At 64.0% G+C, this 20,264-nt stretch overlaps 3 protein-coding genes across 6 annotated transcripts; 2 read left to right on the top strand and 1 right to left on the bottom strand.

The window, feature by feature from the left end:
* The first annotated feature begins 143 nt into the window (after positions 1-143).
* EIF1 (eukaryotic translation initiation factor 1) lies at positions 144-1,324 on the top strand. Its single transcript, XM_039697352.1, has 4 exons — positions 144-305; positions 624-787; positions 876-977; positions 1,104-1,324. Exons 1-4 carry the CDS (start codon positions 275-277, stop codon positions 1,146-1,148), a joined length of 342 nt encoding a protein of 113 aa, XP_039553286.1. The 5' UTR covers positions 144-274; the 3' UTR covers positions 1,149-1,324.
* A 4,320-nt stretch (positions 1,325-5,644) lies between these two features.
* On the top strand, positions 5,645-6,842 carry LOC120496679 (gastrin/cholecystokinin-like peptide). The gene is made up of 3 exons (XM_039697341.1): positions 5,645-5,890; positions 6,356-6,567; positions 6,659-6,842. The coding sequence occupies exons 2-3, from the start codon at positions 6,369-6,371 to the stop codon at positions 6,781-6,783; spliced, it is 324 nt and encodes a 107-aa protein (XP_039553275.1). The 5' UTR covers positions 5,645-5,890; positions 6,356-6,368; the 3' UTR covers positions 6,784-6,842.
* Positions 6,843-7,397: 555 nt separating this feature from the next.
* On the bottom strand, positions 7,398-14,863 carry HAP1 (huntingtin associated protein 1). 4 transcript variants are annotated; one of them, XM_039697375.1, is made up of 15 exons: positions 14,243-14,863; positions 12,410-12,486; positions 12,182-12,298; positions 11,984-12,084; positions 11,702-11,810; positions 11,499-11,577; positions 11,284-11,414; positions 11,135-11,209; positions 10,915-11,049; positions 10,769-10,836; positions 10,524-10,691; positions 9,920-10,236; positions 9,612-9,830; positions 9,093-9,195; positions 7,398-8,411 (listed from the first exon to the last, which is right to left on the bottom strand). In XM_039697375.1, the coding sequence occupies exons 1-15, from the start codon at positions 14,547-14,549 to the stop codon at positions 8,015-8,017; spliced, it is 2,403 nt and encodes an 800-aa protein (XP_039553309.1). In that variant the 5' UTR covers positions 14,550-14,863; the 3' UTR covers positions 7,398-8,014. The 4 variants fall into 4 exon arrangements, with proteins under 4 accessions (XP_039553309.1, XP_039553306.1, XP_039553308.1 ...); XM_039697372.1 differs by having other exon boundaries at positions 10,912-11,049; positions 14,243-14,861; XM_039697374.1 differs by having other exon boundaries at positions 9,920-10,233; positions 10,912-11,049; positions 14,243-14,861.
* Positions 14,864-20,264: the final 5,401 nt, after the last annotated feature.

Here is a 20,264-nt window from a genome sequence, read left to right as displayed (position 1 = left end):
ATGCGCCCCGCTCCCCCCGCGCCGGCCTGGGCGCGGCCGCGTCCGCCCGGCGCGTCCTGACGCCCCCGCGCGGCGGCCAATCACCGCCCTCGCTCGCCGTGCGTGATGGCGTCACGGAGGGCCGCTTTATAAGCCGGCGGCGGCAGTCCCGCCCCCCTGACACTGCCTCGAGCCGCCGCCGCGAGAGCATCCTCCGCCCAGAGCCGCTCCCGCCGCCACAGCCGCCCCCGCCGCCGCCGCCGCCGCCTCCGCCGAGGGAAGGGAAGCGTATCGTATGTCCGCTATCCAGAACCTCCAGCCCTTCGGTGAGGCCCTTTGTGCGGCGGGGCCGGGGGAGCGCGCGGGCCCCGCCCCGGCCCCGCCCCGTGGCGCAGTTGCTATTCCGGGCCCTGTTGCGTCAGCCGCGGGGGGGGCGGGGCGGGGCCCGAACCTGACTGGCGGGCGAGGCGCCCAATGGGGTGCGAGCAGGGGAGGGATTTACACATGACTGGCAGGCGCGCGGGGGCGGGGATGAGGTGTGACTGACAGGGTGGGCGGCCAATGGGGCGTGCCCTGCGCGTGATGGGCGGGGGCGGCGGCCAATGGGGCGGCGGCGGGGCGGGGCCTGACGGCGCTCCCCGCAGACCCCTTTGCGGATGCAAGTAAGGGTGATGACCTGCTCCCGGCCGGCACTGAGGACTACATCCATATAAGGATCCAGCAGCGCAACGGCAGGAAGACCCTCACCACAGTCCAGGGCATCGCGGATGACTACGATAAAAAGAAACTGGTGAAGGCCTTCAAGAAGGTGGGGTTTTGGGGCTTGGTTGGGGGGGCGGCCACGCCCAGCAGGGGTGTTGGCGGTGCTAAGGAGGTTTTTTGTGTGTTTGCTGCAGAAATTTGCCTGCAATGGTACTGTAATTGAGCACCCCGAGTATGGAGAAGTGATTCAGTTGCAGGGTGACCAGCGCAAGAACATCTGCCAGTTCCTTGTGGAGGTAGGACGCCTTGAGCCTCGCTGGAATCGGCACAGATGTGTTAAATGCACACAGAGCCCCGGGTGGGGGCAGTTTGGGTGCACAGAGGCATCACCCCGTGCTGTGACTGCGTTTTCTGTCTTGCAGATTGGACTGGCTAAAGACGACCAGCTGAAGGTCCACGGGTTTTAAGTGCCTGTGGGCCCCTGGAGCTTTGTGCAAGAAGATATCCTTACCATGAACTTGCCACCTGTCCCTTGTGATAAGTTTAAAACCAGCCGGTTTGTGTAATGTAACGATCTTGGGTCCACTCGTGGGTCTGGACTGTTGTAATTGGTGATGTAATAAACTGACACGAGCCCATGCTATCTCGTCTGGCTGTGCCTCATTTCCCAGAGCTCACACGGGTGCTGGCACCATCCAGCCTGAGCCCAGGGACTGTGCTGATGGCTGCTCAGCCCAGCCGTGCCTCCGTCCTGCCAGAGGGGACTCTGTCCTGCCTGGTGCCACCTCTGGGCAGTGCTGGCTCCTGCAGGCAGAGGGATTTGGGCGAGCAGTGACAGAAGAGTGACCTGGAGGCACGATGGCTGCAGCTCAGGTGCTGGCACCTGCGAGCCCCGAGGTGCCAGGCACGTGGAGGAGCTGTCCCATGGGTTAAAGGACTGACATGAGCATCCCTGGAGCTGCAGAGCCTTGTGGCTGCTGCCTCACACCCTGTGCAGTGACATGGCTTTGGTTTCATTCCTAATGTTTTATTGTAATGTATTTAAAGTTATTTAAATAAAAGTGGTTTTCAAAAGCCTGTGCGTGGTGGGTTCCATCACTCCCAGGGGCCAAAGCAGCTTCTGCTCCTTCCAGCAGTGGTGCAGCCTCAGTGCTCGGGGCCTGGGGGGGCTCCCTGCCCTGGGGGTGCCCCCCACTGCAGGAGGAGGAAGTTCCCTTGGTGCTGAGTCATCCCCTGCCCTGAGCTCTGGTGTTCTGTCAGTCCCGTGGCAGGGTCAGCTCTTCTGCTTCCCAGAGCCTGCTCTGGGGAGGAGCAGGGGGTGCTCAGGGTCAGGCTGCCACAGGCCAGGGGCTGGGTGCTCACTCTTTTCTGAGCTCAGGCTCAACAAGCAGGAATGAAATCTCTGAAAAGCTCTGGCTGAGGGCAGTGATGGTCCTGTGATGGTCCTGTGATGGTTCCGTGATGGTCCTGTGATGGTCCTGTGATGGTCCCGTGATGGTTCCGTGATGGTTCCGTGGTGGTTCCGTGATGGTCCTGTGATGGTTCTGTGATGGTCCTGTGATGGTCCCGTGATGGTCCTGTGATGGTTCTGTGATGGTTCTGTGATGGTCCCGTGATGGTTCCGTGATGGTTCTGTGATGGTCCTGTGATGGTTCTGTGATGGTCCTGTGATGGTCCCGTGATGGTCCTGTGATGGTCCTGTGATGGTTCTGTGATGGTTCTGTGATGGTTCCGTGATGGTTCCCTGCTCCTTCTGGCACAGGAGCAGTGTGAAGTGCACGGAGATGCTAAAGAGTGCCCAGGGAATCCCTGAGTTTATCTCCCATTGTCCCCAGCCCCTGTGTCCTGCAGCATTCCCCCTGGGGTGCTGCTCCCACCCTGGCCACCTGCTGGTGCTCCTGGCAGCCCCCAGAGCAGCTCGTGGCCCTTCATCACTGCCACAGTGCCCCCATCTCCCGTGTGCTGCTCAGAGCACCGAGTTCACTTCCCTGCGAGACTTTGCTCTTGGAAACGGAATTGCTGCAATTATGCAAAACAGCAGTGAGTGCACCAAGGGTGACCTCCAGCCCTGCCCATGGCTCAGAGTGACCTCCAGCCCTGCCCATGGCTCAGAGTGACCCCCAGCCCTGCCTTGGAGTGACCCCCAGCCCTGCCCATGGCTCAGAGTGACCTCCAGCCCTGCCCATGGCTCAGAGTGACCCCCAGCCCTGCCTTGGAGTGACCTCCAGCCCTGCCCATGGCTCAGAGTGACCCCCAGCCCTGCCCATCCCTTGGTGACCTCCAGCCCTGCCTTGGAGTGACGGAGTGACCCCCCAGCCCTGTCTGTACCTCAGTGACCTCCAGCCCTGCCCATCCCTTGGAGTGACCCCCAGCCCTGCCCATGGCTCAGAGTGACCCCCAGCCCTGCCATGCCTCGTGAGCAGGTGTTGGTGCTGGCACGGCCCAACCTCTGCTCTGCTGCTGTGCCAAGAATTCCCGTGCCCCTGACTTCTCCCTGGTGGACTTGCCAGGCTGCTGAGAGATTTGGCACTGCCAGGACAGCTGGCCCCAGCCAGGCAGGGGTGAGGGGAGCTCTGTCCATCCTCCAGCCCAGCCTTGGAGAAGGGTCCAGCCCCAGTGCCCACAGGCTGGTAACAAACCTGCGTCAGGCTGGTGGCCCTGGAGGGCGCGGCCGCCACGTCCCCATCGCCCTGACGGCTCATTTGGTCCAGATTGAGCCATTAAAAGGCAGAAATTGGAAAACAATTTGTTTGTTCCTCGCTCGGTGCTCGGCGGAGCGAGCGATCGATGGCCGCGGGCGCTGGACGGCTCCCGGCCATCCAAAGCACATTTGTTTGGGGTGTTTGTTTGAGGAGCACTGGCTCAGCTCCTTGGGGACGGGGGACAGTGACGTGCCCCAGCCCAGGATGTCACTCTCAGGTTTGTTGAGGGAGGGAGACAAATGGTCTCTGCAAATACAGGGGTGGGGGGTCAATAGAGGCAGCAGGAACCGTCAATACCCACTGGGGGTGGGTGGAAACGGGACCTTCAGGGGCTCTGACAGCGTGGGGCCCCCTCTGCCACACACCCCAAAGCTTCTGGGGTGCAGGGACAGAGCCAGAGCTGCTGGATCTGCCCTGGGCTCTGTGACTGGTGAGGGGCCTCACAGACACAGCCCCCAGCCCCGGGCACAGAGCCCTGGGCAGCCCTGGCACAGCATGTTATAAACATGTGCACACGCCTGGGTGTGGGTACAGACACAGACACACACGGGAGAATGCACATATGTACACACACAGGCTTCTGTATGCACATATGTACGTGTTCATGTGTGTTTATACAGATATATGCACATATATTGCTATTTGTAAGTGTAAATATGTGTGTATGTCTATGCATGTATGTGTGTGTATATATATTTGTGAATACTTGTATATACACATGTATATAGACATGTACATATAAACATGTGCATATATGTATATGTGTATTTATGTAAGCATTCATATATATACATATATCTGTGTTTCCATACATACACGCATATATATATATACACACATATATGTATTAACTATATATCTAAATATATAAATAGAAATATAGAAATATATAGAGATATATATGTGCATGTATGTGTGGATACATACATCCATGCTATATATATGTCATGCTATTCCTTATGCATGTCATATATGTCATGCTGTTCCTTATGCATCCATCCCCACCCTCCATCACTCCCTGATGTACAGCTACCTCATGCAGTCATCCACATAAACACACCCATGTGCACACGTGTGTCCATGCCTGTAGCTGTGGCTCTGTGTCCATGTGCACATATGGATACCTGGGTGTATTTACATGGATTCATCAGCTATGTTGTCTATTAGAGATGTATGCATATATATCTGTCTTTTATACTGTATAAATCCTATATATTACACTGTATTATTTATGTGTGGCTGTGCGGATCTGGCTGTCTGTGGGTCTGGATCTGTCTGTGTGTCTGTGTGGCTGTAGGGGTCTGTCCCTGTGTGTCTGTCCCTGTCCATGTGTCTGTGTGGCTGTATGGATCTGTCCCTGTGTGTCTGTCTCTATCTGTGTGTCTATATGTGTATTTATGTAAGCATTCATATATATACATATATCTGTTTCCATACATACATACATGCATATATATATACACACACATATATATACACATATATATATTAACTATATAATAAATATATAAATAGAAATGTAGAAATATAGAACTATAGAGAGATATATATGTGCATGATGTGCGGATACATATATCCATCCTATATATATGTCATGCTGTTCTCTATGCATGCATCCCCACCCTCCATCACTCCATGATGTACCATTACCTCATGCAGTCGTCATCCATATAAACACACACGTGTGCACACGTGTGCCCATGTGCACACATGGATACCTGGATGTATTTACATGGATTCATCAGCTATGTTGTCTATTAGAGATGTATGCATATATATCTGTCTTTTATACTGTATAAATCCTATATATTACACTGTATTATTTATGTGTGGCTGTGCGGATCTGGCTGTGTGTCTGGGTCTGCCTGTGTGGCTGTGTGTCTGTCTCTGTGTGGCTGTGGGTCTGGATCTGTCTGTGTGTCTTTGTGGCTGTATGGGCCTGTCTCCGTGTGGCTGTGTGTCTGTCTCTGTCTGTGTGTCTGTCTGTGTGTCTGTCCCTGTGTGTCTGTCTCTGTCTGTGTGTCTGTCTGTGTGTCTGTCCCTGTGTGTCTGTCTCTGTGGGTCTGTCTCTGTGGGTCTGGCTGTGTGTCTGTGTGTCTGTCCCTGTGTGTCTGTTTCTGTCTGTGTCCGTGTGTCTGTCTCTATCTGTGTCCCTGTGTGTCTGTCTCTGTCTGTGTGGCTGTATGGATCTGTCCCTGTGTGTCTGTCCCTGTCCGTGTGTCTGCGAGCACGCAGCGATGCCCGAGGCCCCCCCGGCCTGGCTGGGTGTGTGTCTGTGTGTCTGTCCCTGTCCGTGTGTCTGTGAGCACGCACCGATGCCCAAGGCCCCCCCGGCCTGGCTGGGTGTGTGTGGAGCCGCCCTGGGGCGTGGCAGCCCCGGCAGCGCCTTTAAAAGCAGGGCTGAGCTGGGCTGATCTGGGAGAGAGAAACCCACTGAGACCCCCCGGGACCCCCACCAGGACACCCTCAGGACACCCAGGACACCCTCAGAGCCTCAGAACCCACAGGTGAGTCTCACAGGGCTCTGGCACTGCCTGCAGGTGACCTGGGGAGAGAGGGATGGAGAAAACCCGAGCAGCAGATGGGAGGGACAGAGCAGCTCAGAGAGCCACTGAGAGGAGCAGAGGGGACCTGGGGACCTCTTCCTGGAGGAGAAGCTCCCCAGCTGCTGGAGTTCAGGGAGGAGCTGGGTGATGCTTTAGTTTTCAGCATCCTTGCAAGGAGCCAGGAGTGGGACTTGATCCTTATGGATCCTGCCTTGACTCTGTTTCTGGGGGAATTGGGGACCAACCAGGAGAGAGGGATGGGATGGAAAAGACTTGGGGAGAAGGTGAAAGGGATGGCGGGGACTTGGGGACCCAAAGGGAGGGACAGAGGAGATGTGAACTGTCCATGAGCTGGGGCTGAGTGCTCACCACAGGCTGAGCAGTTTGGGAGCTGTGAGCTGCAGCTGCCCCATTCCCCCCGTTCAGTGTCCCCACAGCCATGAAGGTGACGCTGTGCCTCGGGCTCGTCCTCGCCCTCGCCGTGGCCTCCTGCCTGTGCCGGCCACCAGCAGAGCCAGCAGCTGCCCCGGGGGACCCCCAGCAGCCCCTCCCCAGCCTGGCCCGCCGGGACTGGCCCCAGTACCTGTCCCAGGAGCAGCAGCACCTCCTGTCCCAGTTCCTGCCCCACGTCCTCACAGGTACCGGCAGCTCAGGGTGGGCAGCCTGGCCCCCGTGAGGGGATCAAATTCCAGCAATTTCCAGCTCTAACTGCTGCCTTTGCCCTGGCAGAGCTGAACAAGCACAAGGCCTTTGTGCATGAGGATGAGGGGATGGAGGCTTTGCACGACCACTTCTACCCCGACTGGATGGACTTTGGGCGCCGCAGTGCTGAGGATGAGGCTGGGGCTGCGTAGCTCTGGGCTGCACTGGCTGGGCAGGGCACTGCCACGCTCCCTGCCTGCCCTTTCCTCAATAAAAATCTGGCACCACGGCCTCTGCACTCCTGCCTGTGCTGGGGAGAGCCTGGGAGGGCGGGCAGAGGGATTTGCCCCCAGCCCCAGAGGGATTAGCCTCAGAGGGCAGAAGGGATTTGCCCCCAGCTGTAAAGGGCAGAAGGAGGCGGGCAGAGGGATTTGCCCCCAGCCCCAGAGGGATTAGCCCCCAGCCTCAGAGGGCAGAAGGGTTTTGCCCCCAGTCCCAGAAAGCAGAAGGGATTTGCCCTTAGCCCCAGAGAGGATTAGCCCCCAGCCCCAAAGGGCAGAAGGGATTTGTCCCCAGCCCCAGAGGACAGAAGGGATTTACCCCCAGCCCCAGAGGGATTAGCCCCAAAGGGCAGAAGGGATTTGCCCCTAACCTCAGAGGGCACAGGGGATTTGCCCCCAGCCTGAGACAACAGAGGGAATTTGCCCCCAGCCTGAGACAACAGAGGGGATTTGCCCCCAGCCCCAGAGGGATGCACAGGACAGAGACTGAACAGGGCACAGCAGCACACACAGAATGTGGCAGCAGACACAGCACACAGCAGCTGCTCTGTGAATTCACATTTATTTCCAGTGCATGGGGCACAGCTTGGAGGGAGGGACACAGCTGGGGGGAGCAGCAGATGCACCCCCAGAAACACCCCAAGCTGTGGGTGCTGCTACTATTGCTACTGAGTGAGCAGGAAAGAGCTAAACCACCATTCCCTTGTAAAGCCAGCCCAGCCCAGGTGCTGGCCAGGGGCCCAGCCCGGGGTGCAGGGCTCTCCCCCTGGCCCCAGCAGGTTGCCCCAGGCCACACCTGAGCCCAGACTGGGATTCACCCTCCCTGCAGCATCTGGACAGCCCCAGACGGGCCGAGCTGCCCCTCGCTCTGCAGACAGGCTCAGCAGAAGCAGGAACAGTTTTTATTGCCAGAAACTGGCTCCTGTGAAGGGTCCACACTCCCCCAGCAGGGACAGGGTCAGCCAGCAGCCCCTGTACCCCCCATACCTGGGGAGCAGTGCCAAGTTCTGTCCTTGCAGATGGGGCAAAGCCCCCCATGCTGGTGCCAGGACCTGGGGCAGCAGCAGGAGCTGAGGCTGGAGCTTGTCCTGTCTCCATTTCCCCATGGATGGGTGAGGAAGAGGATGTGTCTCACCCAGAGCCTGGGGGCTCTGCAGCAGTGTCACTTCTGGGTGCCCCAGGCCCCTCTGAGCCCTGGCTGGGCACAGGGTGTCCCTCCTCTGGCCACCACCTTGTCCAGCCCCAGGCGCTGCAGCTTCTCCACCAGGTTCCAGCTGAAGGTGCTGCTCCTGCCTGGGGGTCCCCGCTGCCCCCCGGGCACAGGGGGCACAGGGGGCTCGGGGTGCTGAGGGTGCTGGGAGTGCAGTGAGGGGGCCCACCGTGATGCAGTCCTTGGTGCCAAGTGGGGATCTCGCCCCAGCAGGAGCCTGAAGAGTCCCGGGGGGGTGCTCGGGGGTCCAGGGCCAAGAGCCAGCGTGGGGGGAGTCAGTTCTGGTGGGGGGCTGCTGGGGCTCAGCCCCTCAAAGGGCCCACAAGAAGGCACGACGGCATGATACAGACTGGAGGGGAAGAGAGAGCAGAGGGGGATGCTGCTGAGGGGGCCAGGCAGGGCTGCAGGCAGAGCAGGACCCCCCTTCTTCACCTAAAGAGCCTTGGGCTGTAGGAGACCCCCCCAAATTCACAGGAGAGTGCTGGGGGCTGCTCCTCAGCAGCCAGGAGAGACTGGGACACAGCCACTGCTCCACCAGCAATTTCCAGACACCAGGGTTTTGTCTAGCCCCTTAGGGGGCCTCATTAGGGCTAATCACCGGTGCTCGTTAATGAAGGGACAGCCCGGCAGCCGGCTGCGAAAAGTTCCTGGCTGCTGCCCAAGTGTGGAGGGAGGAAAGCTGTGTCGGTTCCCCAGAGTGCCAGGAGCACTCGCTGCTCCCCTGCCCGAGGAAGGCTCTCCATCCATCCATCCATCCATCCATCCATCCATCCATCCATCCATCCATCCATGTGCTGCATGCCGAGGAGGGGGCTGCCCCCAGCCCCGGGCACACAGACACCCCCAGCAGCCAGATTTGGGGAGATTTCCAGTGCTGGCACCTCTCAGAGCATCAGGGGCTGCAGGACGTGGCTTGCCACGTCCTCGAGCTGCAGGGAGCCAGGCGGGGGTGAGGAGGAGGAGGAGGAGGAGGAGGAGGAGGAGGAGGCTCGCGGCAGGCAGCGCAGGCGGCGGGGGCCACGCGCCTTACCTGGGAGTCACCGTGGTGATGGCAGTGGTGGGGTGGAGGATGTGGCAGGTGGTGATGGTGAAGGTAGACGGGGTCTGGGGGAGGTTGTTAACAGAGAGGAACACTGGAAGGGACAGGAGACAAGGGGTCAGGACACACACGGAGGGCAGGCGGGACGGCCAAAGCTGGGCTGGAGGCTCCTGGTGCAGGGCACAGATTCAGCAGCAACTGCGTCTGGGGCCTGCTCAGAAGGAGCACCAGCACAGGTGGGGCCAGGAGATGCCGTCTGTCCCAGACCAGCCCCTTCCAGGCAGCGGGGGGACAGCAGGGGCTCGGCAGGGGGATGGCTCGGGCTCATCCCGCCGGGGCAGAGCAGTCCCTGTGCAGCTGCAGGCCGAGCATCCCCCTGGGGACAGCGGGGTGGCAGGGACAGGCTGCTGCGAGAGGGGAGAGCACGGGGGGAGGCGAGAGCCGGCCGAGACAGGAGGGCAGGGGCACCCCGGGGGCTGTGTCCCCTCTGTCCCCTCACCCCCCGCTCACCCCTGGGATGCTCCTTGGCTTTGGCGGGTGTTGAGGTAGGGAGCAGCTGGAAGGAGCTGGCGTCCACATCATCCTCCTCCAGGTCATTGAGGCTGTAGACCTCCTCCAGGTCGATGTCCAGCTGCCTGAAGTCTTTGGTGAGCACCCCGGGACGGGGCACCAGGATCCCACCCAGGTTGGGCTGTGCCAGCTGCTGCCAGTGGTGGAGTGTCACAGAGCCTGGGGGGGAGGACACAGCCGAGGGGAGCTCAGGTGGGGGTGTTGGACCCTCAGAGCACCCGCAGCTCTGCATCCCCTCTGCCCCTCACCTTCCAGAGGCTTCACAATCTGCAGTTTGTCGGGTAAGTAGGTGAGGGAGCCCAGCGAGAAGCCGGAGCCGGCGGTGAGCTCCGAGCCCCCCGAGCAGTTGGTCCCGGTGGAAACAACGCTGCCCTCGGGGGTGAGGAAGCCGCTGGAGCTGTCCCCATCTCTCAGCCGCCAGAGCTTGCGTTCCCTCTCGGCCTCGAAGAAGGAGCGCTCCTGAGAGCCGTGGCTCTGCTGCCGCGCCGAGAGCCGCTGCACCGCCGCCTCCAGGTCCTGCCGGCCCGGGGCTGCCCGGGGCTCCTCGCCGAGCCCCCCGGCCCTGCTGAGGGGCACAGCGTTGGGGCTGCAGCCCTACCGTGCACCCCAGGCTGTGCTGGGCCCCAGCCAGACCCTGCTTTCCCTGCCCCAGGCTGCTTCCAGCATCTCACAGCAGCCCAGCTCCGTGCAGGAGCTGTCCCACCTGCTCCATTTCCCCCCACCTGTCTCGTTCCCCCTCACCTGCCCCGTTCCCCCTCCACCTGCCCCGTTCTGCTTCCCACCTACCCTGTTCCCTCTCACCTGCCCCATTTCCCCCCCACCTGCCCCATTCCCCCCCACCCCAGCACTCACTGGGCATCCTCCGAGCCAGAGCAGTTGGTGTGGGGGGTGCTGGCCCCCCCAGAGTGGGCAGTGGACGACTGCTTGGAGCCCGGGACGTGGTGGGGAGACTCAGAGCAGGACTTGGCTTTGCCTGCCTGCTTCACGGCCTTCACGGTCTCGAAGACGCGCTGGTAGCTCCTGCGGGCAGGAAGCAGCTCGGGGTGAGCCGGACCCCGCCCCAGGGCACGGCACCAGCCCCCCATGGCAGCACCCACTTGTAGTCCGAGGAGGAGCTGTCCGTCCTCTTCCTCATCATCCCCTTGATCTCGGCCGCCAGCGAGTCCTGGGGACAGGGGTGGGCAGTGTCAGTGCCGGGGGGACAGCGGGGTCACCCCGTGCCGCCCGGCCCCCCGCTCACCACGGGCAGGAGGCTGGCAGCGCTGTAGCGGCTCACGGTGCTGTTGGGCAGGCTGCGGCTCCGCAGGCTCTTCACCTCCTCCCGGGCCTCCTGCAGCATCCCGCCGCACTCCGCGTACTTCTCCTGCAGATCCCGCAGCTGCGAGGACACCGAGGCAGCTGGAGCGCGGCCCCGGGGCAGGACCCCGCCCCGGGGGGACACCCGCGGCCCGCCCCGGGCTCACCTCCAGCCGCAGCTGCTGCTGCACCTCCCTGGCCGCGCTCAGGTGCTGCTGGAGCTCCTCCACCTCGGAGCCGTACTGCGGGCAGGAGCGGCGGGTCAGGGCGCTGTGCCCGCACCCCCGTCCCCCCGGCACGGGCAGGGGACCCTCACCGTGCGACACTTGTGCTGCAGGTCCGCCACCTGCGCCAGCAGCTGCGTGATCTCCTCCTGCTGCCGCGCCGCGTCCTCCGCCCTGTGCGCCAGCTCCTCCGACAGCTGAACGACCTGCTGGCTCGCTTCGGCTGCGGGAGGACAGGGTCACCACCGGGCACGACCCCCAGCCCTCTCAGCAGGGCAGTGCCCGCCGAGCCCCGAGCCCTACGTACAGAACTGCTCCACGCAGTCGATCATCAGCTGCTGCTCCTGGTCCTCGTACTGGCAGGTCTCGGTGGCGATGTTGGTGGCCTGGGGGAGAGGGTTGGGGGCTGAGCGTGACAGGCAGGACCTCCTGTCTCCCTGAGGGGTGTTCCCCAGAGAGAGCAGGGCACGGGTGGGCACTGAGGGGCACCCAGCAGCTGGCTCTGCTCACCTCCATGCGGAGCTTCTGGTTCTCCTCCTCCAGGCACCGCAGTTTCTGCTGCAGGGTGTCGTACTGGAAGTACTGCTGCAAGGACAGCGAGGACTCGTGCCTGCGCAGCCTGGGGACAGCAGGGACGGCCTGAGCAGCACAGGCAGGGTGGGGCTGCCCACTCTGACCCCTGCCCGCTTCCCAAGCTCCGTGGGGTTGGACCCACGGCCACCACGGGAGGGAAGGGATGTGGCCAGTGCTGCCCTAGGGATGGTGAGTGGCAGGACCGGGACTCCCACTCACGGTGTGGAGGTGGTGGTGGCGGGTTCGCTCTCCTCCGTGGTGGTGGTGTAGAAGTGGAGGAGGTCATCCCGCATGGACACCTCGTGGCGCAGCTGCGCGATCTGGAGAGAACAAAGTGCTTCAGGACACGGCCAAGGGGACCACAGCTGCGCCCAGGGGGGCACACAGGGGGCCAAGGCTGTGCCCTGGAGCTGTTACCTCCTCTTTGGCCAATTCCAGCTGCTCCTCCAGGAGCTCATTGCGCTCGGTCAGGCTCCGGTTCTGCTTCAGCAGGGACTGCCCGATGCGCGCTGCTAACTCCAGGTCCCGCTCTTTCTGCAAGGGGCAGCTCTGCCTCAGCTGGGACTCGTCCCTTCCCCAGTGCTCACCTACCCCTGTGTCCCCAGGGTCCCAGCAGCCCTCACACGGGTGGGATCTCCAACGTACCTCATCCAGCAGGTTGGTGACAGCATCAATATCGTGGTAGGTCTTCGTGATCCTGGCCACCCGCTCAGCACACAGGACTGGGGAGAGGGCCAGAAGGTGAACCCCCACACTGTGGGAGCACTGACCCAGGGGTTCAGCACTGTCCCCCCCAAGGCTGCCCCAGGCTGGTCTCCAAAAATGATCTTTTGGCTGCTGGGTGGCACCTCATGCAGTGCCAGGCAGGGATCCCCACAGCTGGGACAGCATCATGGGAAACGGGGGGCTCACACCTCACCCCCAACCCTGCCCGCACCTTGGGGTGGCAAGAAGAATGCTGGGTGTCCCCTTGCTGACCCCACGACCTCAGCACGGGCACAGTGCCAGCCCCACTGCAGGACACACGGACAGAAAGGGGGGACAGGGAGGGGCAGCAGCAGAGACGGGATCGGAGGCGACATCCCCAGCAGAAAGCAAGCTGGAGCTCCGGTATAAATAGCCGTGGGTGGCACCGAGCCGAGCCGGGCTCACGGGCGGCGTCCCCTCCAATCTGTCCCCAGCCCCCTCTGCCCTAGTTTCTCTCAGGGGGAGGGGATGCTGCCCGCACCCCCCGGTGCCCCTGCAGCTGCACAGCGCTCGCAGACCCCGAGGCAGCTGCGGCCAGGACGCTGCGGGCTAGGGCAGCTGCCCAGGGCGTCAATCCGGGCCCCAGCGACAGCTCTGCCTCCCCCGCTGCTCCCTGGGTCTCTGGCAGGGAGAGGAGGCGCAAACACGGGGCCGTGGGTCCCCCCGGTGCGGATCCACGCACCCAGGCGGCGGCGCTGGAGCCGTGCGGCCGGAGGGAGCCGGGGGCAGCCGCGGAGCCCCGAGCCCTGCCCGCAGCCCAGACCCTGCTTCCAGCCCGGGACCTGCCTGTACCCACACCCTGCCCACCGCACGCAGCACTCCCGATGCCCTTTCTGCTGCTCTGCTGCCCCGAGGGCGTGTGCCTCAGTTTCCCCTGGCAGAGCAGCGCCGGCTGCGCTCAGGGCCCCCACCCGCGTCCCCAGGCACAGCCACCCCCCCAAGTCGCGCAGACGAAGTGGGTTAACGGGGAAGCTCAGCCACACAAATCCCATTAGGCGTCCCCAGCTGGGGTTGTGTAATGGTGAGCGCGTTGTCATGGCGATGCCCCCACTCGCCACCCCGGTCCCGTCCGCTCCTCGCTGCCCCGGGAGCTGCCCCACGCCCCGGAGGGCACGTACCCCAAACACGGCCGTGGGCAGAAGGGCCAGCCCCAGCCGCAGCCTCACCCCCCTCTCCGCACCCCGACCCGCTCTCCGCGGGGGTCCCCAACCGCACTTCGTCAGGCCCCTGAGCCATTAATTAGAAATAATTAGAGCATGAGCATCGTTACGGTTGGAGCGAGCGGCTGGCCCGGGGAGAGGGGGCTGCAGCAGCAGCACGTAAACATCCACCCACGGGCCCGGTGCGGCGGGGAGCGGGAGGGCAGCCCCCCGTTCCCACGGCAGGAGGGACCCTTCCCCACGGACACACGCAGGGCCCCTCTCCCCGTCCCTCCCGGCGTGGGGACAGGTCTCCTTGGGGTCGGGGTGACTCTGTGGGTCCCCAGGGGATGGGGGGGCGGCAGCCCCGAGGCAGAGGGCGGCGAGGGAGCCCGGGAGTGAGGGACGCACAGGTGGGGAGCTCACGGCAGCTCCCGAGCGAAGACCCCGGCCCCGACCGCGCCGGACCAGCCCCGGCCCCGGGGAGATCCCGGCCCTGACCGCTCCGGACCAGCCCCGGGGGGAGCCCAGCGCTGCCGCATCCCCATTTCCATCTTCATCCGAGGGTTGGGACCACCCTCGCCGCCCTCACCTTCCTCCAGCTCCCGGGCGATGGGGTCCGCGCCGCCGCCGCGCTCCGCGTTCCCGTTCAGCTCATCGTAGGCGGCGGGGCTGCTCCAGATCTCCATCGCGCCGAGCCCACCCGGCCGTGCCCACCCAGCCGTGCCCAGCCCAGCTCCGCCGCGCTGAGCGGAGCCGCTGCGGCCGCTCCCGCCCCTATTTATAGGATCGCCCCGGCCCCCGCACCTGCCCGGCGCATCCCCCGGCGGCGGGGCCGGGACGGGGGCGGAGCCGCTCGGGAGCAGAGCGGGGGCGATGCGGGGGTCGGGGGAGCCCATTCCCCCCCGTTTTCCAGGGACACGGTCCCCATCAGGCACCCTAGGACTGGGCTCCTTGTGGGGAGCCCACCAGGACAGTCCTGCTCAGCCCCGGGGGCTGGTGCAGGTGTCCCACCTCTTGTCCCAGCTCACAGCCCGGGGAGCCCGGGCACATCACACACCCGCGGATGGTGATGACTGCTGGGGGACACTGGGGGTCCCTGAGCAGCAGCTCGGCAGTGTTGACTGTGGGTCATAAACAAAGGGCAGCTTCTGCCCCTTGGGAAGGACAGGGAGAGATTTTGGGCCCTTCACACAAAGCCGTGGGGTCCCCATGAGGGTCAGGGTACACTTTTCTGGCCAGCCCTGCTCTGCCACCCCAGGGCTGGACCCCCCATCAGCACCCACATCACAAACCCTGCACCTGCAGTGCTGGGACCTGCCAGGCCCCTGATCAGGGAAGGGCTTTTCCATCCCACTCCAACCTCCCCATTCACCACCCCTGGCTCCAAGCATGGGCTGGCATGAGCCTGGCCCCCTCCATGCCCCACCCAGGACACCCCACACTCCCTGGCTGGCACTCTCTCGTCCCCACGGCCACAATGGTGCAGAAGCAGCACAGAAGCAGGAAAAGTGAATAAATCATGGTGTGCTGAATTATGGAGGAGCTGGCAGGCACGTAGCACAGGCCACGTGGGTGTGATGCTGGAAATGCCAACGTGCTCTGTCCTCGTCACCTGCCCCAGTGCCTGTCCTTGCTAGCACCCAGACAATCAGTGAAGGGAGGCAGCTGCCCCTCACCATGGCACACCTCTGCCTGCTTGACTCCTTCCTGTTGGGATCCTGACCCCAGCTGCTCCTGCCATAACCCCCAGTCCCCTCTGGAGTGAGGACTGGAGCAGACGCCCTCAGTCCCAGCCTCTCCCTCCTCCTGGAGCTGGATTTTCCCTTGGTAAGGTCTGGGATGACACAGCCAGCACCACCAACTGGACACCCTGGACACCCACCCTCCAGGGACCCCAAGGACTCCAGCACACGTCTCAGCATGGACAGGGAGGAGCTGCTCCTTCCTAATCCCCTGCCCCAGGATTTGCTCCCCTGGGCAGGTTCCCCGTGCCTGCAGAAGCAGATTACAGGGGGCTATTTCTGATGGCAGCTTAAAGGTTTGGTGCAGGAATGACGCCATGGGCCCCTCCAGCACGTGCCAGCAGCACTGGAGGCCTGGCTCTCTGTGACCTGCAGGAGCTTGGGACAGAGAGCCACCAGCCCCGCGGAGCAGGGCTGGGCTGCTGGGGTCCTGTGGTGCTGCATGCCCCACCCCATGGCACAGAGACAGGGTTTGGGGCTCAATCCCCCATTCTGCCACTGCAGGGGGCAGTGCTGGTGGTCACCACCTGCTGAAGAGATGGGGGCAGCCACAAGGGGAAGGCTGCAAGCACAGGCAGGGCGTGGTGAGGGTGATGCTCAGCCTGGCGTGAGCAGGATGGAGGCCTCGGCCCCATCTGTCTCCCACTGCCCCACATCCACCCCCCAGCCCTTGCTCTAATCCTGTCCCCGCCACACGCGGGCCAGAGGCACAAACAAAGCAGAGATAATCCCTCTGTGCCCCCCGCTGAACCCCGACCTCACCCAGGGATGGGCCATGTCACAGTGCCATGGGCACTGCCCCTGCCTGGCCGTGGGGGCTGCAGGGATCTCCCCCTGGGACCCCCACAGCTCTGGGGGCCCTGCTGGCAGCAGGGGCCCTGTGCCCTGCTCCAGGCTGGCCTGTCTGGGAGAGCAGCAGCTCTGGGATTCGCTGGCACACCTTGCCAAGCCCACCGGTGCCCCAGCTCTGTGAACCATGGCACAGCACAGCACAGGGACGTGCAGGGGGTCCCGGGAAATGCTGGGGGCTCTCTCCCAGCACCCGGCTCGGCTCAGCAGAAGCTGCTCCCAGAATTAGCCCGGGATGTTCTGGGTGAGGAAATCCAGCCCGCCAATCCCATTAGCAGTGATTAGCGCCCAGGCTGGCCCCACCCAGGCTGTGCCCACCGCCCTCGCCAGCCCCGCTGCCCACGGGCACTCACGGAAATACTGCAGGGTCTCCTCTATCTGCCGGGGGGTCAGGGGGGCTACGGGCTGTGGGGGGGCGCTGGGGGCTCGCAGCCAGTCGCCGTGGTCGTAGCCGAACACGGTGTCAGCCCGCAGCGTGTAGCGGGGCAGCTGCTCGCCCAGCAGGCTGACGATCTCCACCTCGGGGACATCCTCGCTGCACAGCTCTGGGGACGCAGGGACACGGTGTCAGCCCAGGGTGGGGGGCGTATGCGGGGAGTGGGCTGTGCAGGGGGGTACAGCTGCACCCCTCAGCCCACTCTGTCCCCTGGGGGTTTGAAGCTGGATCCACCAGCTGTGTCTGTCCCCAGAGCCCCTAGTGTAGGGATCGGGGGTGCCACCGCAGGGTGGCACTCAGGGACCCTTCCTGCTCTGTCCTGCTCCCCCCATGGCCCCGCTGCCTGCGGGCAGGGTCCTGCTGCCATCTCCTGGCCGCCCGAGCGGCGCTGGGGACAGCACCGTGGGATGCAGCGCGGTGAAGGATGCCGGGACCATGGTTCATCTCCGGCCACAGAACGGGGACAGCATGCAGGAACAGCCCAGAGGAGGCCCAGCTCCTCACCCCTCTCACCCCAGTTCCCCCTGGGGTCCGCGGGCACCCTCAGCTCTACCCACCAGTGATGGTCGCGGCGTCGCGGCGTGTGCCCGTGTCTGAGCGCTGGGACGCCGGGCTGGCCTGGGGACAGGCAGTGACAGCCGAGTCCGGGCTGGGCTGGACGTGGCAGGCGGGCGGGCTCTGGCTGGGGAGGGTCTCTCGTGGGACCGGGGTGTCCAGTTTGGCTGGTGTTGCGTGGGGGCCTGGCTGCCATGGGGAGAGGCACCGTCCGCCCGGGCTCCCTGGAGCGGCGCTGGCGGGCAGCAGAGCCCCTTCTCCGGCCCCTGCCTGGGGGGAAGGAGCTGTTCAGGTGATGCTGGAGGGACCAGGGACACATCCTGAACCCCCGCAGGACAAACACCTTCCTGGAGACAACACAGAGCCCGGGGGCCGGGCGGCATAGCCAGGGCTCGGGTATCCCTGCTCCCTGCCGATGGCACAGGAGGGCTGTGGGGACAGAACCCAGCTCAGCTCCACCCCGGAATGTGGGGCAGGTTTGGCAGAGGCAAGGGGTCAGCGTACCTGCTCTGCGGTGGCTGCTACGTGACGCGGGGGTCAGCACCAAAGCAGCGCCAGGGCCGGGCAGGACAGCACAGGACAGGACAGGACCCTGTCCCCCGCAGGGTCCCTGCGGGGTCGCTGCCTGTGGAGCGAGCAGGGAGGAGCTGCCGAGTTGCCCGGCAGTGGGCAGACACGGCAGCGGTGCCAGGGACAGCCCCGGGGAGCTCCACCTCGGAGAGCAAAGTCCAGCTGTGAACCTCCACCCTGTCGGCACCAGGATGCAGAGCAGGGAGCTGCCGTGCCGTGCCGTGCCGTGCAGGGCAGGGCTGGGCAGCATCCGCAGCTGCCTCATCCCAACCATAAACACATCATGAGACGGGCCATAAATCCGGCATATCGCTGCTCTCTCACCTCCAGTGGCTGTGGCTCGGGCTGCAGCGCTGCTGGCACTGCTGGCACTGCTGCCCCTCTGCCCTGCAGGGCAGGAGCCTTTCCACGAGCCCCGTGCCCCATCTCCAGCCCTGCTCCCACCTCCACCATCGTGGGGCTGTGGAACAAGCAGCCCCTCGTTCCTGGCCCACGCCAGGGCATGGCTGCCCCCTCTCCTGGCACATTCTCAGGGTCGCTGCCACATGCACAGCACCCAGACCAGGCCACCCTGCTCCCCCCTGGCACACAGAGACAGCACAAGGCAGCACACAGACCCCAAAGCACACCCACAGCCTTCCCCAGTCCCGTGCCCCCTGGCACTGGGACCACCAAACCTCAGGGCACCGTGCCGCCCGGAAAGCAGCTCCCCGAGCCCTCAGCCCCTCTTGTCCCCCGGGAAGGACGGGGACCCACCGTGCGGAGGTGCCGCGCTGCCGCTGGCTCGGGAGGGAGCGCGGCCGGTGAGTCAGCTCGGCCGGGGCTGCCAGAGCCCTGCGGAGCCTGCTCTTGGCCCGGCTCCTGCACGTACGTTCACTCTCCCCGGGGGAGCCTTGTTCAGACACGTGCCGAGCTCCCATCGCCCGCTGCTCCCACCGCCCCCCGCTCAGCCCGGACCCCGCTGTCCCCCCATCCTCGGGGACCTGTCCCGGGAGCTGGCCGAGGGCAGGACGGTGGTCCCGGGCATCAGTGGGACACGGGCCAGGAGGAGCGAGGTCCTGGCTCAGGCCGCCCCTGGTACCTGTGCAGACTCGCCCCTGCTGCTCCCTGCCCTGCCCGGTGCCGTCCCGCACCTCCTGCCCGGGCACCTCCCGAGGAGCGGCCGAGAGAGGGAGAGACGGAGGAAAACTCTCCCGGGGATGCGGCAGCCGCCCTCAAATTCTCCGGGGAAAGGAGGGGAGCAGCTGGGCACGGCCCGGGGGTCGCCGGCGGGAGCTGCCCGGGGATTTGGGGTGCCCGAAGGACGCGGGACACCGTGAGGACCGGAGGCAGGGCACGCCCGGTGACAGCGGGCACAGCGGAGCCCAGGGCTCGGGGCACCGGGAGTGCGGGAGATGCCGGGCTTGGGCTGCAGGGAGATGCAGGTTTGGGGAGGGGGATCCGCACACACGCTGGGCGCTGCTCCCGGCGCGGCAGTGGCTGCGGAGCCATCGGACATCGCTCCCGGAGCCGCCGACAACGAGAGCCGCTCCCGGCAGCTGCAGAGAGCAGCCGCGGATCCCGCAGTCCGTCCCGCCGCTCGCTGGGGACCCCGCAAGCACCTCCGGTTGCTCTGGTCCAGCTGTGCTCTCACTCTGTTTTCCCCCAAAATCCCGTACTGCCCCTGGCAGCTCTGCGCAGGGGGACTGGGGATCTCGGGGTGAGCATCCCTGCCCCAACATGTGCGGGGGGCACATCCCTGCCCACGGCTCCAGGATGGCTGCAGGACCCCTCCCAGGGCAGATGTTCTGGGGCATCTCCAGACCCGCTGGCACTTTGGGGACAGCCAGGTGTGACAGCAGGAACATTCCTGCGACCCGCGGCAGGGCAGACTGGCAGCCACGAGGTGGGGTCAGCACAGCCAAACCCCCATCCAGACACACAGGGCTGCAGCCAAGGCCTGTCAGTGATTGTCTCCTGCTCTGGCAGCAGCTGCAGCAGGCCAGGGCTGGGCTGGCTGGCCCCCAGCCTCATCCCATGAGCCACCCCAGCCCCATTGCCCTCGGGAAGTTCACTGGGTTTTGCTGGGACTGCCCGGAAAGCAGCTGTTGTTTTGCTCATGGCTGTCCTGGCACAGGCTGTGGCAGGAAGCAGCTCCATTTCCCTGAGCACTGGGCTTGGCTGCAGCCACAGCACCGAGCTCAGGCAGGATGTTCCCCCCAGTCCCACTTCCCAGGCCAGCTCCTGCTGCTTTGTCCCCGCTTGCTCCTGTCCCGAGCACGGCACATGAACCCCGGTATCCTGCCGTGCTCTGGGGCAGCCTGGGCCCACTTCCAGGCAAAGCAGGTGCCAAGCATGGGAATGAGTTCCCCAGGATCACTCTGGCCCGTTGGGGGCTCACCATGGGCTCACAGAGGGTGAGGGCTGTGCCTGCCCCTGGCTGCCCCAAGGGACCGTCCCCAGCCGACAGAAGAACAGGC

Source organism: Passer montanus, unplaced genomic scaffold, assembly GCF_014805655.1.
Source record: "Passer montanus isolate IOZ18808 unplaced genomic scaffold, ASM1480565v1 scaffold117, whole genome shotgun sequence".
Lineage (NCBI taxonomy): Eukaryota > Metazoa > Chordata > Aves > Passeriformes > Passeridae > Passer > Passer montanus.
This window is presented reverse-complemented; position numbering and strand designations above follow the sequence as displayed.